This window comes from Octodon degus, unplaced genomic scaffold (genome assembly GCF_000260255.1).
Source record: "Octodon degus isolate 3935 unplaced genomic scaffold, OctDeg1.0 scaffold00032, whole genome shotgun sequence".
In the NCBI taxonomy this organism is placed as follows: domain Eukaryota; kingdom Metazoa; phylum Chordata; class Mammalia; order Rodentia; family Octodontidae; genus Octodon; species Octodon degus.
Window position 1 is genome coordinate 14869712 of NW_004524608.1, and position 15379 is coordinate 14885090.

Genomic DNA, 15379 nt, shown 5'->3' on the forward strand with positions numbered 1-15379 from the left:
CACATAAATCCTGGAATAATTCTGTGAAAGCAGGAACCCTTATAACCAAATCCTTTCTCTCCAGTGCTCAGAGCACGAAAGTTTTCTGCCGTCTTTGGAACTTTGTCTGCAAACAGCTCGAATGAGACGCGGCCCAAGGGCTCGCCGTCGGCAGCGATATCGAAGAACACGGCGGGGTTGACCATGGTTGGCAACAAACGACTAAGAGGAAGGACAGAGGCGTCTGCAAAGCCTGATTCCTTTTTTAATATCTTAACCTTATTTGGGTCAGAGATTCCCTCTGAGAAGTTTATGAAATCTGTGTAATGTCTCCCCAGGAAAATTAACACAAAAACAATTTTGCATGTAATTACAAGACTTCTACAAACTTTGGCTTATGACAGTGAACTCCAGCCATGGACCAGTTTAAAAGTCAATCTATCTACAAGTAGAGAACAATTAAAAATAAAGTGAGCCACTCTTCAGTCATCACTCACTTTATTTTTAATTGTTCTCTACTTGTAGATAGCTTAACTTTTTCCCTATCAAATGCTATCTTGTCAAAAATTTAATAGGGTCTTTCAGTGTAGGACTCTTAAGTAGCTCTTTCTAAATAAATAAATAAATAAAACATACAAATGTATTCCCATGGATTTGTTTTCATTAATGTATCAATTTTTAAATAAATTTATTTCTCATATGTTTTGATATGGCTCTGGTTTTCAGGAATGATTTCTATAGAAGAAGCAGAATGTAGACATTGTGTTGGTGGCCTACTAGAGGAACAGAGATGCTTTGAGACAGGGTGGTGACTCCAGAGAGAGACGAGGGCCTGGGGGAAGGAGGTGAGGTGACTCGAAGCCAGCACTGAAAATCCTAGGGCAGCGAGAGTCAATGTGTGAATTCAGAGGAAGCTGGCAGCATGTTGCCTTGATCCCGCCCTCATTTTAGAAAGAAGAATTTAGGGAAGCATGCAAACAGCTTGGGTGGCAGATGGCTACCAAGAGAACTATCTCAGCCCAAATTTGAGGATAGCACCAAAATTCCGGGCACAAAGAATATTGTTTTCTTCAAGGTCTTTGGAATGAGGTCAGAGGAGTACAGAGAGAAAGAAGTATGAGTGGAGCAGGGAGTAGAAGGGAGAGAGGTATATGGGGGCTGAGAGAGGGAAGCCAAGAAGCTGAGGGAAGAAGACCGTTTTATTAATCTAGACAAGAATTTGGGAATACAATCTGCCTACCTGGACAGAACCTTAAGATGAATTCTTAAATGTCAATATTGTAGTGTTTTGTGTCTTACCTGATTGGAAGAGTATTAGGGAAACTAAAGGGGCTTGTCTTTCACCTCTGCCCCAGTGAGGTGCGCAGGCTGCTGGAATCAGCATGATGTGGGCCAATGGGCACCGCCTTTCAGCACCACTGCTCTCCATTGGCACCCCTCGGTGGCAGCCACTGCTGTGATCGGGATGCCTGGCCCCTCCCTCTTTGTCCACGTGCCAAAGGTTTGCTCTGCACAGTGGTGGAATTCAGTGCTGCTGTGGATTTTTAAGAGGTCCTTCGTTCATCGAGAGTGTACCCTTAAAGAGGACCATGTGACCTTTTAGTCTGTATTTCTTGACTCACAACGTTAGTGGTTTGTTCTGCGACCCATACCCTGCCACTACCATCTGGTGTCATCACCAGAGGTACAAAGTAATGAGGTGACTCAGTCTTAGATTGGAACCTCCAGACATTGGAATATAAACCTTTTCTGTTTATAAATGTATTGCTTCAGGTAGTTAGCTGTGGCAATGCAAAGCTGAGTAATATAGCCCTGTCACAAAGAAATGAACTTTTGCTTATGCTTTAGGCAATAGAGAAGATAAAGAGGGCCTGTGAATTTGTGTAAGAACTTTTCTTGTCTCTTAAAAGCTAGAGCTTCTGCAATATTGTGATTGGCTTCAAGAATCTGAACTCTACGTGAATCTCTAGAACAGTCGCAGGGCCGGCAAATTTTACATGGTGAGATTGGAGAGGAAGGAGCTGCTGGTCTAGCTGTCCACAACACATAGAACCTTCTGGAAAGGAAACAAATGTTTAAAGCAGGTTGTTATCACATCCAGAAAGTAGTTGGTATTTATGATTTCACAGATAATCAGAGAGAGGGAGAGTAGCAGAATTTACCGTATTCATACATACATGATTTATATACACATTTCCTAAATTGTAGCCATTCTTCCATATGATGCACTATAAACTATCACAATATCCATCCAATGTATTGCTCAAAAAGTACAACTAATGTAAATAACTCCAACTGCATCTACTACAACTAAATATGAAATAGCTAAATAAAGTAAGTCAGTAACTAATTTAGGGAATTTTAAAAACCATTATTCAAATTTGTGAACTGTCCTTCAATGTTTAGTGCTAATTAGTCAAACACCTAACACATTTAATTCATGTACACAGTGACGCTGAAAATATTTTACAAATATTTCCAATCTGTTTCATTGAAAATCTGGGCAAAAAGATAGTGTTAATCAGATGCAAATTGTGTCCATGTCTTTATTTGTCTCAATTTGGATTGTATTAATTCTGGCTCACTTTCTTCATTTAGATTTACTGGGCATCATGCATCAACTGTAATAAAGTTCAGAGTTTTTTATTAGTGTGTGTGTGCAGTACATATTGATTACACTAATTGTGGGGAGTTAGTAGATTGAGACTCTTTTTGTCCCTTTCTTCCTTCTCTTTCCCCTCCCACCATCTTTTAAGAGGTAGGAAGCACTGTATTTCCCTGTGTCTGATTTCTGTATTATTGTTTACAAGTTCAAGTGCAGTATGTATGGATCTTCATTTTCTTAAAAGAAACAAATTTTAATTATTTTCATTTCTGTGCATATTATTCTTGATATGATCAAAAGTAAGATGATGTAAGGACATGTGTAAGTGGAGAAGTCTTGTGGCCACTCCATCATGGTTCCTCTGGGTCTCATGTGGAACCATTTTTAGCATGTTTTTATTAATCCTTTTAGCATTTCTCATTGAAAATAAAAGTTTTCTTTTTTTTCTTTCAAAAAAGCAGGAAGAATTAAAAAATCTCCCCATAGGGCCCTTTTATTCTTGTTGTTGACTCATTTTTTAGTTGGTAACTTAATTCTCTTCAAAGAAAATTTATTAAATCATCTGTTGTCTGGTCTTGTCATTTCTGTGAGGACCTGTAATGTACAGTTTCAATAATTAATCTCATAGATAAAATCAGTGGCTACTGGCCAGTGCACAAGAACAATTATTTAAATTCAGGCACTTTTCATCTGGTGTGTATAATTTTAATTTTGCCCCAAACTACCTTCCTCTGAGTATATTTCCATTTAATTATATTTTAAAAGTTTGCCTTTTTGTGTGTGGTACTGGTTATCAAATCCAGGGTCTTGCACCTGCTAAGATCCTGTTCTCTGTTATTGAGCTCCATCCCAATCCTTCTACATTTGTTTGATTTTTTTGTTTTTTGGTACTGGGGATCGAACTCAGGACCTTGCACTTGCCAAGCAGGGATTTAAACTGTTGAAACCCCAGCCCCACCCCTCTACATTTGAATGATTGTAAATCACTTTAATGTCTCAGAATGATGTTTCATTCCAATTTATACTCCCAAGTATAAATCTTCTGACCTTCTTAACCCAGTGAACTGTTTCATGTAAAATAATTTAGTTAAATATTAAGAAACATTTAAATTTGCATGTAACTAGGTAGTTTCTGTTCTACCTGTCTCAGGAAGCTGCAAATATTAAAAAAGATACATCATATCCAAATATGTATTCAGGTATATGTGATGTATAAGCTGTAAAATACCATAAAAATAAGATTTTTATTTGGAGAAGGGTCTTGCGAAGTTGGCCAGTCCGGCCTCTAACTGCAATCCTCCTTGCTTCAGTTTCCTGAGCAGCTAGAATTATAGACAGGGGTCACCACCCCTGGCTTATTGGCTCTGTGTGCTGAAAGAATTCAAAATCTTCCATCTTGGTGAACTCTCTAGAGCATTATCATTGTGCGTCGTTACCCCGCTGTACAGTAGCTCACCGGAACTCACTCAGATACAGCTATGGTCTACTGCCCGTTCCTCGGCTTCACACCACCCCTTCCCTCCTCCTGAGCCTAGCCACATTCTACTGCTTTTCATGAGACCAAGTTTTTCATATTCCGCCTGTGTAGGTGAGTGAGATCATGTGGCACTGCTCTTTCTGAGAGTCTGTATTTCACCTACTAGAGCGATCTCCAGTCTGTCTATGTTGCTGCCAAGGCCCTCACTCTTTTTAGTGGCTGAATAGTGTTCCTTTTTTATATGTACCACAATGAGACTTTAAAAAAATAATTAGTAGATTGCAACTTCCTATGTTATTCAGAATGCATCAGCTAATTTGTTGGAAACTCTGTGTTTGAGTTAAGGACATCAACAAAGAAGGTATGTTCTTTCTAGTGACTGGAATATTCTGGTATATTTTCCAGATCACTAACTTTTTTATTTGAGGATGGGTAACCACTGTTATTTTTTCTGAATTTTTAATTAGCTGAATTTCTAGAATAAAAATCATGTTAAGTATACCACCTATGAGCCTATAATCCAGTAGAAGAACTAGCCAGTGATGAATGCACTTTTAGAAATTGATAATTTTTCAGTTTTATGTAAAATAATGTTGCAATGCAGTGGCAAGCAGAGACACCAGTCAACGCTTGGGATTTGGAGGTAGATTAATTTGTCAACAGGCCCTGATCAGGGTCACTCACAGAATGTCAGGCCCTGGTCTCTGGTGGTCCAGGGCTTATACTGGATAGGCAAGCAGGAAGTATGGAGGCAGAGTGCCTCGTCAGTTGGGGACTGGTGTAGACAATGTGCGTTGCAGTGTCCAGCTATGCATCACAGCGACCAGGCGTTTCTAAGAGACAAGGGCCACCAGATCTGGGACAGGAACTGTTACTTGGACAACTAACAAATTGAAGCATACCGACTGACTTTTCTGATACAGCGAGAGTTTGATTTGTTTGAATTTAGAATGCTGCAGGCCTGGGGGAGACAGCTTGGCCGCATAAGTGCCTGTCTGACAAGCACAAGGTCTTCAGCTCGATCCCTAGTACCTCGTGCCGTGCCAGCCCTTGAACCAGGTGTGGTGGTGCACACTGTAATCCCAGCATTGGGAAGGCTGAGACAGGAGGATCACTATGAGTCTGAGCTGTGTAGTGAGACTATATATATATATATATATATATATATATATATATATGAATAAGATTAGAATGCTGCAAAAAGTTTGATACTGAGTTGCTTCTGGTATGGTCCTACCAGCTGATTAGAAAAGTAGAAGCAGGGCCGGGGAGATGGCTCAGTAGAATAAGTGTTTCCCTGGCAAGCGCAAGGGCCTGAGTTCAATCCCTGGTTCCGCACACACACACAAAAAGAAAAAATAGAAGCTTTTGTCTCCTTTGAGCCCTTTTCCCCACTGTGCACATTTCCCCTCAAGGGCAGTATGGTATCCTCCCTCACCAGCATGACTTTATGTTGTGTGCCGCTTGGCGCTGAGCCTTGCTCCTGCCTCCTGGTTTCAACACTATCAGGCTGCACTGTGCAGACGCAGATTAGGGTACCCCTCTGTCCCTGCTGCTGCATTGTAACTTAAGAGTCCTCTTTCAGCTTCTAAAGTGCCCTGCACTACAAAATAAATTCTGTGGTTACTCGGTGAGATTTTGCAATGATAAAAATATTGAACTTTTTAGCACCTCACTAGTTATTAGTGCTTATTAATTTTATAAAATATTCAGTTTCAATGTGTATAATATATTTTGATTATATCCCCTCCCCATTACTCTCCCTACCCCTTTCTTCCTCCTTTTCATTCCTTTTCTTTGTTCTAGTAATAGCCTCTTTTCTACTTTAATGACATTGTTTTAGATTCACACAGTACATAGAATATGCCATAACTGTCTTCCTGAGTTTAGCTTATTGTACTTAACATGAAGATCTCTGGTTGCATCCACGTTCCTGTGAATGAGACTTTGCTCTTTACAGTTGAGTAATTCTCCATTGTGTGTACATACACTGTTTTCTTTACCCTTTCATCTTGGGTGTTGAGAATTGTGAAAAATGATTCTTGTTGGGCTCTTGGTCTAATCTAGAATCTAAGCCAAGCTCAGCTCCTTACATGTACTTCTTTTGTATAATTTCCTTTATTACTACATATAGTAGAACCCTTCTGTTAGCCATTTAGTTTTACAATTATAATCCAAAAGCCAATAGAAGTCCAGAGAGGTTATGTAGTTTGCACAAAGTCATGCAGCTAGTTATGAGGAACTGGACATGGATTCAAGCTTGCTGGATCCACAGAATAACTATCTGTACTCTTTCTGTGTCATGAGGACCAGTCTCCACCCACCGATGGCCAAGTTAGGTTGGCAAGAGCTCGGGCTGCTGGAACCGTTGAGTTTCTTTTGATTGCCTTACATTTATTCAGCCAATTCATCTGCTGGAGAAATGAATAAATAAATATTTTATTTTAAAAATAAATGCCAAGGTGCAACATTGTTTGCATGTGTGGTTTTGTTTTTAAATAATCTCAGTAGTGTTGTGTTATAGTGGCTTTAAAATTTTGCACTAAATGCCATTTTTAATTGTTTACTTTGATAGGTATACTAGAGACAGTGGCTCACTGTTTGCCTTTGGAAAAGCTGCTCTCTGGCAGGTTTGTGAAGAGATTTAATGTTCAGTTCACAAAAAGGTTAGTAACTCTAAAAATACACACTTCAATAAGTGAGGCAATGGATACTTGATATTAGTTGCAGGTCCTTCTCAGTGGATGAAGTGACCGTGTGTGTGTGTGTGTGTGTGTGTGTGTGTGTGTATACACACACACACACACACAGGTAGATAGACAGACAGACAGACAGACAGACAGACAGACAGACAGATAGAGGGAGAGGGAGGGAGAGAGTACACATCTCTGCGTATGAGCACATTTTGCTTAGATGGTCTCTGCTTGCCGTCTTACAGACTAGGTCTTTAATTTCCACCTTATGAAGTACCAACACATCCTGTGAATCTACTGTGTACCACTGGATTTGACAGACATTTTGTCTTGAAACACAGGCTTTGGGAAAGGAAAATAGAAAAAGAAAAAGATTTGTGGTGTTTTTGTTTGATTAAAAAATACCGAGTCAATTGATTCTGTTTAGCTTGGCAGCCTTCCAGTTGACTTCAGCTTCTGAATCTTCAGAACTATCCTAGGCCCAAGAGACAGACTCTTTTCTTTTGCTTCTTTTCTTAGCTTGATGAAGTGTTAAGATTTGTTCATTTCAAAACAGGCCACTTAAAAATGAAGAAACTACGTTGTTTCATTCTGTGGACTAGAAGCCTTAGAGATGTATTCTATTTTTAGCTCTGTAAAATCTAAAGAAAAAAAAAAAATCACATGATCCTCCCACACACAAAGGCATTATTTCAGTTTGAGATAGTCCATTTTACTTTTTAATCTGTGTTGAAAGGGCAACATTAACTGGAAAGACCCTGGTGAAGTTATGTTACCTAACTAGGTAAGCTCCATATCCTGCCAGAGCGTATTCCTTGCAGTTACCAACTTCTTGGCGTTTCTTCTCAACTGCCACCCTCCCTTTCACCAGCATGATAGAAGATTAGTGTGTCCATTGAGAGGAAGAACATATTTTGGATGATGTTACTATAAACCCCTGATGGGAATGTCACTCCATTATGGTCTTCAACTTCAGTGGTGAGGCCCATAATAGTGGTAGCAGTTGAAGTCCCTGCAATCTGAATTTGGTGCTGTTGGGTGAGTCCTTACCTGACACCCCAAGGGTATGGATCTCTGTTTTGAGCTCCAGTTTCCACACATCTTTTCCTTGACTTTATTCTGTTCTGGATTCAGCCAAGGCAGATGGATTTTTTTTTTAAACTGGGGATTGAACTCAGGCCCTTGTGCTTGCCAGGCAAGCACTTATTGTACTGAGCCATCCATCTCCCCGGCCCCCAGATGGATATTAAAAGCAAAAAAAGCAACCAAACAGAATTTCCTTACACAGTTAAGGAAAATTACATTTTAAAGAATCTTTTAAGATACATGGCAGACAGTGTGATTTCTGGATAGGGTGCCGGGAACAGCTCAGGGTATTTGATTTCAGGAGAATTGAGCTCTCGAAGCCCTAGCCATTTAAAGGCTTTGGTGCCTTTAAGCAACAGATATAATCTTTCCATTCCTTATTTGTAAAATAGGAGAATGATGCTTCATATGGCTGGTCTAGGATCAAGTGATAAATGTAAAAGTCTTTTGTGAAAGATCAATGTGAGTTGTGCTAGTGCTAGCTGTCCTGCCTTGGGGCTTATTAGGTACATTAAGTACACAGCCCAGTTGTTTCTCTTCCCATTTCAGAAGCCCTAAGGAGAAGCAATTTCCGACCGGGCGCCGACACACATGGCGGGACTCTCCCGGTCTAAGTGATCATCCTGCTCTTCTCAGCCTTGCTTTGCTGCTTCCGACTCACCTGCGCGCTGCTCTGCCCTGTGTCGGCATAGCTGCGCTCCGCTCACCCTTGCAGCCAGTCGCTCCATCCTTCGTTCCCAGCGAGAGGGGCCTTATCTTCCTTGGGTCAGAGCCTTTTTGCAGAGATCTTTTTTCCTTCTGAAGTTTCCAGCTTCCAATTTTTTGATGGCTTATCTTTTTTCCCGCCCGATTTCTCTTTACTGGGTTGATTTATCTGCAATATATTGTTATGGGCACCTTGAGACAGACTCCTGTATTTTTTCACATAGATTTCAGTGTGGGTCAGGCTTGCTAGTGGTCCTGCCCCGGAGAGTGAATTCTCCCTGGCTCCACTCCCCGCCCTCCTCTCTGGGCTCATGGTCAATGGCGTAGAGGAACTGCTGTTTCTCACTTTTGAAAGACTCTTCTGTTCCTTAGGGCTTTCCAAGCACTCTAACTTTTAGGTTGAGAAAGTAGAACCAAGACTGATAATAGCAGAACTAAGCCATGTTTTTACCCTTCCTAACTAATACCAGTTGCATCATGCCAGAACCCACTTGAGCCTGGAGATGACTTTCCACATTGTTCTGTGTGTCTTCCAGTTTTAATACGTCTGATTCTTGCCACGGAAATGATCGCTACACTCCCAGAAATTCTTCCCCTCTTCTTAGTCACTCCAAATGCTAGCCTTTACAGATTCTCTTGTGTTAATAATAATACTCCTGAGAAGGTCCTTGCTGATGTCCCTCCTTCATTCACTCGTAAGGTTAGATCTCAACTTTCCAACACCCAGTGGAGATGGCGGGAATTTTCCTGGACAGCAGAGAGGAGTCAGGGGCCAGAGCTCAGACAAGGCAATTGGACTGTGGGACTTGGATGGGCCCTCGTGCCACCGGCAGGCTCCTGGCTGCTGTGGAAACAGGACAATAGGCACAGAAATGTGGCAGCCACCTTTTCAACAAAGCTATGCCACTACTCTTGGTGCTTTTAATCTCATATTTATGATACAAGAATGTAGGATATTTTGCTGTGAGTAGATTCTAAACATCTTTTAAAATAAAAATATAATCCTTAGAAATCAACTTTTAAATTCTGATTAAGGAACAGAGCTACTTAAGAGTTAAAGGGAAAACAAACCTGAGGAAATGGCCCCAGCATGGCTGTCTCTAAGAGCAGGAGTAGGATAGACTTTTTCTGTATTATTTGAAATTTTTGTAATAACTCATTTTTGAAGGGGAACAAACAAGAATTTTGTTGCTAAAGCAGGTTGAATGAAAAAGATTCTTAGTTGTCAGAATGTAGTAAGAACAAGGTGAGGGCTGGGTATGCTGCTGCCTGCCTGTAACCCCAGCACTCTAAGAGGCTTAGGCAGTAGGGTCCCAAGTTTGAGCCTAGCCTGAGCAGTTTGGCAAGACTCTGTCTCAAAATAAAAACACAAAAAAGAGCTGGGAATGTAGCTCAGTATGCAGGCCGTGAATTCAATACCCAACACAACAAAACCAAACAGACAAACCAAACCAAACCAAACCAAAACACCTAAGACAAACAATGATGCATCACCATCCAAGTGGCTTAAAAGCAGGTGCTCTCAGACACATCTGCTGTGTCTTGCAGTGATGGTTGCCGTCTGCTGTGTCTTGGTCTGACCAGAGGCCCTTGTCAGATGCTGAGTGGAGGACGGCACCGTATGCTTGGATTCCTTGGCCTCCAGAATCATGAGAAGTAAAACCCTATTCTTTATGTTACTTGGTCTGTGGTATTTAGTTACAGTAACAGAAAACAGACTGATGGGTAGCTATTCCATTTGTCCAACCCTCCTATCTGGTACGAGGAGGGGCTTTTATGGGTGGACTGCTATATTCTGATATTCTTGGAGATAAGATGCATTTATTTAGTTCCTCAAAACCTGATCTTCAGCAGTGCCTTTTAATATATGACACATTCCTCAATGATCTCTCTGTCTCTCTGTCTGTCTGTCTCTGTCTCTCATACACACACACACACACACACACACACACACACACACACATATCTTTTTGAGACAGAATTTCACTATGCAGTTTAGGCTAGCCTTGAACTCACTTTATAACCCAGCCTGGCCTCCAACTCTCATTGATCCTCCTGCCTCAGCCTCCTGAGTACTATGAGTACAGGTGTGCACCACCATGCCCAGCTTCAATAATTTCTCTTTAAAAATCAGTCCACCTGTGATCTGCACTCCCATCAGCCCTCCACTTAATTTCATTTGCTATATCTAATGTACTTTTCAGATATTATTTATTCTTTTAGGTTTTTACAGTAGGAGACAATATGATGTTTACATATGTGGGTCTGATTTATTTCATTTGTGAGTGTAGCCTCTAATTGCATACAAATGGCAAATAAACCCATGAAAGAGAAAATGTTCCACAGCATTGGTCATTCAAGAAATGAAAATTAAAAGGATACTGAGATACCATCTCACCCCAGAAAGAATGTCTATCATAGAGAAATAAACTAACAACAAATAGACCTTGGAGGTTCTAAATTCTGAACACAGGGCATCATTCATCATTTTTGTTATAAATGATATCAAATGTTGAAAAAACCCCAGATAGACCAGTATTAAATTTGTGTTTCCCAAAAGAAAAAAGGATATCACATCCAATATCTTTTAAAAAAGCAAAACAATTCTAATGACCACTCATATACAGCAAAGCTTCATTCATTTAAGTAGTAACTATTTAATCCATTCATGTCATCTTTTTTTTTTTTTTTTTTTTTTTTTGGTCAGCTCGGCCCACCCTTGGGGCAGGGCTGGTGGGGCACCATGGAACTGTGGTCCCTGCGTATTTGCCTAAACTTGCCTAAGCAGGCATTTTAGACTGCTGAGCTAATTTTGTGGGCCCCATTCATGTCATCTTGATTCAGTGTTCTCTAAGATTTTATGGTAGTTATAATATGACCTAATATGCTTTAGGATGAAGAATATAGGCATTTTACAAATCATGTTGATCTTTTAAAGTAAATGGTCATGATAAATATAGCACATCCATTTTGAGCGAAGACATTTTTTATTGGATTATTGAGAAAAAATAGTAACCATCAGTAACAAGTAGAGCTTGCCTTCCTGTCAGTCACTGGCCTGGAGTACAAGAGCAGACTGTTGGTACTGTGTAGGATGGAGCACGTCCCTAGCATCCACTGCTGTAATGCAGTTAATAGGAATCCAATGAACACATGTCAGGTGAAAGAATGAAGTGTGTCATTCACTCTTGACACCAGCCATATAGTCTGCCCCTGCCTGCCCATAAACACATATCTTAAAGAATAGCTACTACTTGGGCCCTGGCTTTCAATTTCTGATCTGTGGAACCTTGGTGCTCTACGGAGAAGCGAGAGGTCCCAGACCTCTAAGTCACTTCCTGCCAAAACTTTACATTGCCTGATTGTGTTTATGAGGATTCTTTGCTACGGTGCAATCCAGTTTAAGCAAAAGGGAATATTGTGGGGTCAGGGACATCATAAAGGAAGTCAAAGAAAGGGCAGGACTCTGCTGAGTCTTGGTAAAACCCACTCCTCTGTCAGCGTGTCCCTTCAGGTACAGTGCAGATGACCTGAGGGTGGGCAGCATAGCTCAGGACTGCTGTGCAGCCTTATGTCTCAGGACTGCAGGCACTGGGTAAAGACTGACTCTGAACTTTCTTTAGCTTCTGATTTAAATTTAGGGGAAAGAATTTTGTTTACAAAAGTTTAGTTTTTAAAAGGGATTTGCGAAGTCTGAGCTGAGTTGTTAATTTGCAACCCCACCGTGACTCCTCCTTTCACCCCCATCTGTTCCTCTTCAGTTCTGGAGTTGGACTCCCTGCTGAGTCTGTCCCTCTCAGCCCTCCACCAGGCCTGTGGGCCCTGAGCCACAGTTTTGGGTCTTCATGGACCTATTGGTCCTTTTAGCCCATGGTGCTGAGGGAGTTTCCTGCCCAGAAAAATCCCCGATGCAGCTTTCTGTCTGGAGGAACTGAGCTGCAACATATATGTTTTAAGGTTATATTTTTATTTATTTTATTGTTTAATTTATTTATGTATTTGGTACAGGGTTTCACTATGCAGCTTGGACTCATAGTGATCCTCCTGTTTTTAGCCTCCCCAGTGCTGGGATTACAGAGGTATGCCACCATACCTGGACTCACTGGGGGGCTCAGCACATATGGGGGTCAGGCTGGTGCTGCGTGTTATACTGGGGATTAAACCTAAGTCCCCCCCCCAAAACAAAAAATCAACCCAAGTCCCTGTACTTGCCCATATAGGCACTTAGTCCACTGAGCTATCTCACCAGCCCTTTAAGGTTATATTAACCACAGATGTTTCAAATTTTCCTTATACTTTAAGAAGGTTTTCATTTAAGGAAACACGGCAGTTTTTGGTGCCTCCTATAGTCCCAAGTGTGTAAATAGAGTGGACGTTCTTAAAATAACTTCTTTTATAAAATGGGACACCTTCAACTCTCAGATACTTCGGATTTTCTGTACAAGAAGTGCTAAGAAATGACCCTGATCAGTACAACGGTGCATATAGATTGAGGCATAGGACTGATCGACAGTCTTTGTTTCTCTTTCTGTATAGTAATTACCATCTGCCTCTGCAGTCACTGACCTGAGGTAGTAACCATAGTTTTGCGTTACAGTCATAAAAAGTGCAGGCCACTTTTGCTGTTCCACTGAAACTTTTGTGCTGAATTAGAAAATGTCAGAAGCTTGTTCTCTCTCTCTCTCTCTCTCTCTCTCTCTCTCTCTCTCTCTCTCTCTCTCTCTCTCTCTCTCTCTCCCTCCCTCCCTCCCTCCCTTCCTTCATCAAAATGAGATCTTGCTATGTTATCAAGGCTGCCCAAGTGATCCTCCTGCCTCAGCCTCCAGAGTAGCTGGGACTAGAGCCACAAATAACCATGCCCAGCTTAGAAATACATTTTAAATCCTGAGAAAGTAATTACAATTAAAATCTGCATCAGGAAAAATTCTAATTGAAGAAAATATATTTTGACATAAATAAACAAGGCTGTGGCCCTACAGAGCATTCTCCATGTAGCTCTATGGTCACATCATTTTATTTATTTATTTATTTATTTATTTTTTTGCAGAACCGGAGGTTGAACCCAGGCCCTTGTACTTGCCAGGGAAGCACTTATTCCATTGAGCCATCTCCCCAACCCCAGTCACAAACTAAAGAAAATGAACTTTTACCTTAGTTTATGGTGACAGAGTTAAGGGCTATTATTTTTGCTTTGATGCTGGGGATGGACCTTAGGACCTCATACCTGCTAGGCAGGTACCCTACCACTGAGTTATCCAACTCAAGTGCTTTTCTTTGGGCGGAGGGGTGGCTGAGACGGTCTCACTGCATAGTTTGGGCTGGCTCTGAACTCACCAGCTAGTGCAGGTTTGCCTCAAACTCTAAGTGATACGCCTGCCTCAGCCTGCTGTGTGCTAGGGTTACAGGCTTGTGTCACCATGTCCAACTTGATCTGATGTTTTAAAAGATGAGAATAGGGGGGTTGACAGTTGATGTTGATTTATGATCAGCTCAGTTTATTACAACTTTTCACATGCTGAATTAGTGTGAATTCTATCATATGTAAACTTTCTATTTTTTTCTTTTTTGTTCTGGGTTCTTCTTAAAGAAGGTCTGGCTAAAATCAAATTCCCTAAAGGACTTCTTAGTCTTTGTTTGTATTTCTTCAAGTTGTACATAGAATGAAAAAGCATTATGTTAGAAATTGTTGTTTCTCACATGAGAGGCCACAAATACATGATAGAAGATTCCTAAATATGAAAATTTAAATATTTTATGTATATCTCAAACATGACATTTAAGGAACAGTATAAATATTTGCTTTGTATATATCCATGTGAATTTCAGGCCTAATTTGCTCCCAAAGATTTATGATGACATTAGTGCCAGATGACCACCTAAGTGACATTACCTACATTTTAATATATTGTCTGAAACACAGGCCTGTAATTACAGAGCCTCTGAATATGTTTCCAAGCATTTATGACTACTCCTTAAAATATTAATAACTCACATTTTAATGATATTTTTGACACCAAATGTCTGAAAATTTTTTGTTTATTGTGTACTATCATCTTCAAAATACTAACACTGGTATCATTATTTTCTCCATGTTAAAGACAGAAGATGTAGCTCAATAGTAGAACCTACCTTGCAGGAGGAAGCCTTGAGTTTGTCCCAAGTGTTTCTAACAAAAAAAAAATAAATAAATAAAAAAGTAAAAATGTTTTTAAAGCACAGACATAAAGGAGGGCTGGGGACAGCCTTCTCAGCATACCTGAGGGCCTGGGCTGGGCTCCTGGTGCCACCAAAAAAAAAAAAAAAAAAAAAGCTGAAGAACTTGCTCAAGCTGGATTTTTAACCCAACATTCTAGCTCCAGAACTCACATACTTTAAATTCTGTATTTCTTTTGCCTGATGGCATAACGGATACTGTTCTCTTCCTTTGCCATTGATTTGCCCATCTTTAAGATAACTTAAAAAGTAATTGCTCTCTCTAATCTAATGAATACACATTTCAATTTCTTAGCATGAAAGGACTTCAGAAAATGTTGACTGGCTCCTTTCTAATAGTACAACTACTTAGAGAAGGAATTAATTTGACTATCAAACATCTTTGGATTTGTCAACAGAAAACTATTAAATCATAACAAAAAACAGAGAATGTCTGTTGAGGTACATTATTAGAAAGAAGTGTTCTCATTACCAACCACCTTCATTTTCTACCCTTCCCTACCCTTCCCTTATAATTAGTCCTCAGCTCATTATATATGGAAAGAATAGGGCCAGGGAGACAGCTCAGCAGCATAAGTGTCTGCCTGGCATGTGCAAGGTCCCAAGTTTGATCCCTGGTAC

At 40.5% G+C, this 15379-nt stretch overlaps 1 protein-coding gene across 1 annotated transcript in view; it reads left to right on the forward strand.

Moving 5' to 3' along the window:
* Window positions 1–15379, forward strand: part of Ccdc148 (coiled-coil domain containing 148) — a 356635-nt gene that overhangs the window by 65260 nt on the left and 275996 nt on the right. Inside the window, exon 2 of the mRNA XM_004629903.3 lies at window positions 6637–6727. Within this exon, the coding sequence (XP_004629960.2) occupies window positions 6709–6727 (19 nt within the window). The 5' untranslated portion in view covers window positions 6637–6708. The remainder of the gene's footprint in view (window positions 1–6636; window positions 6728–15379) is intronic.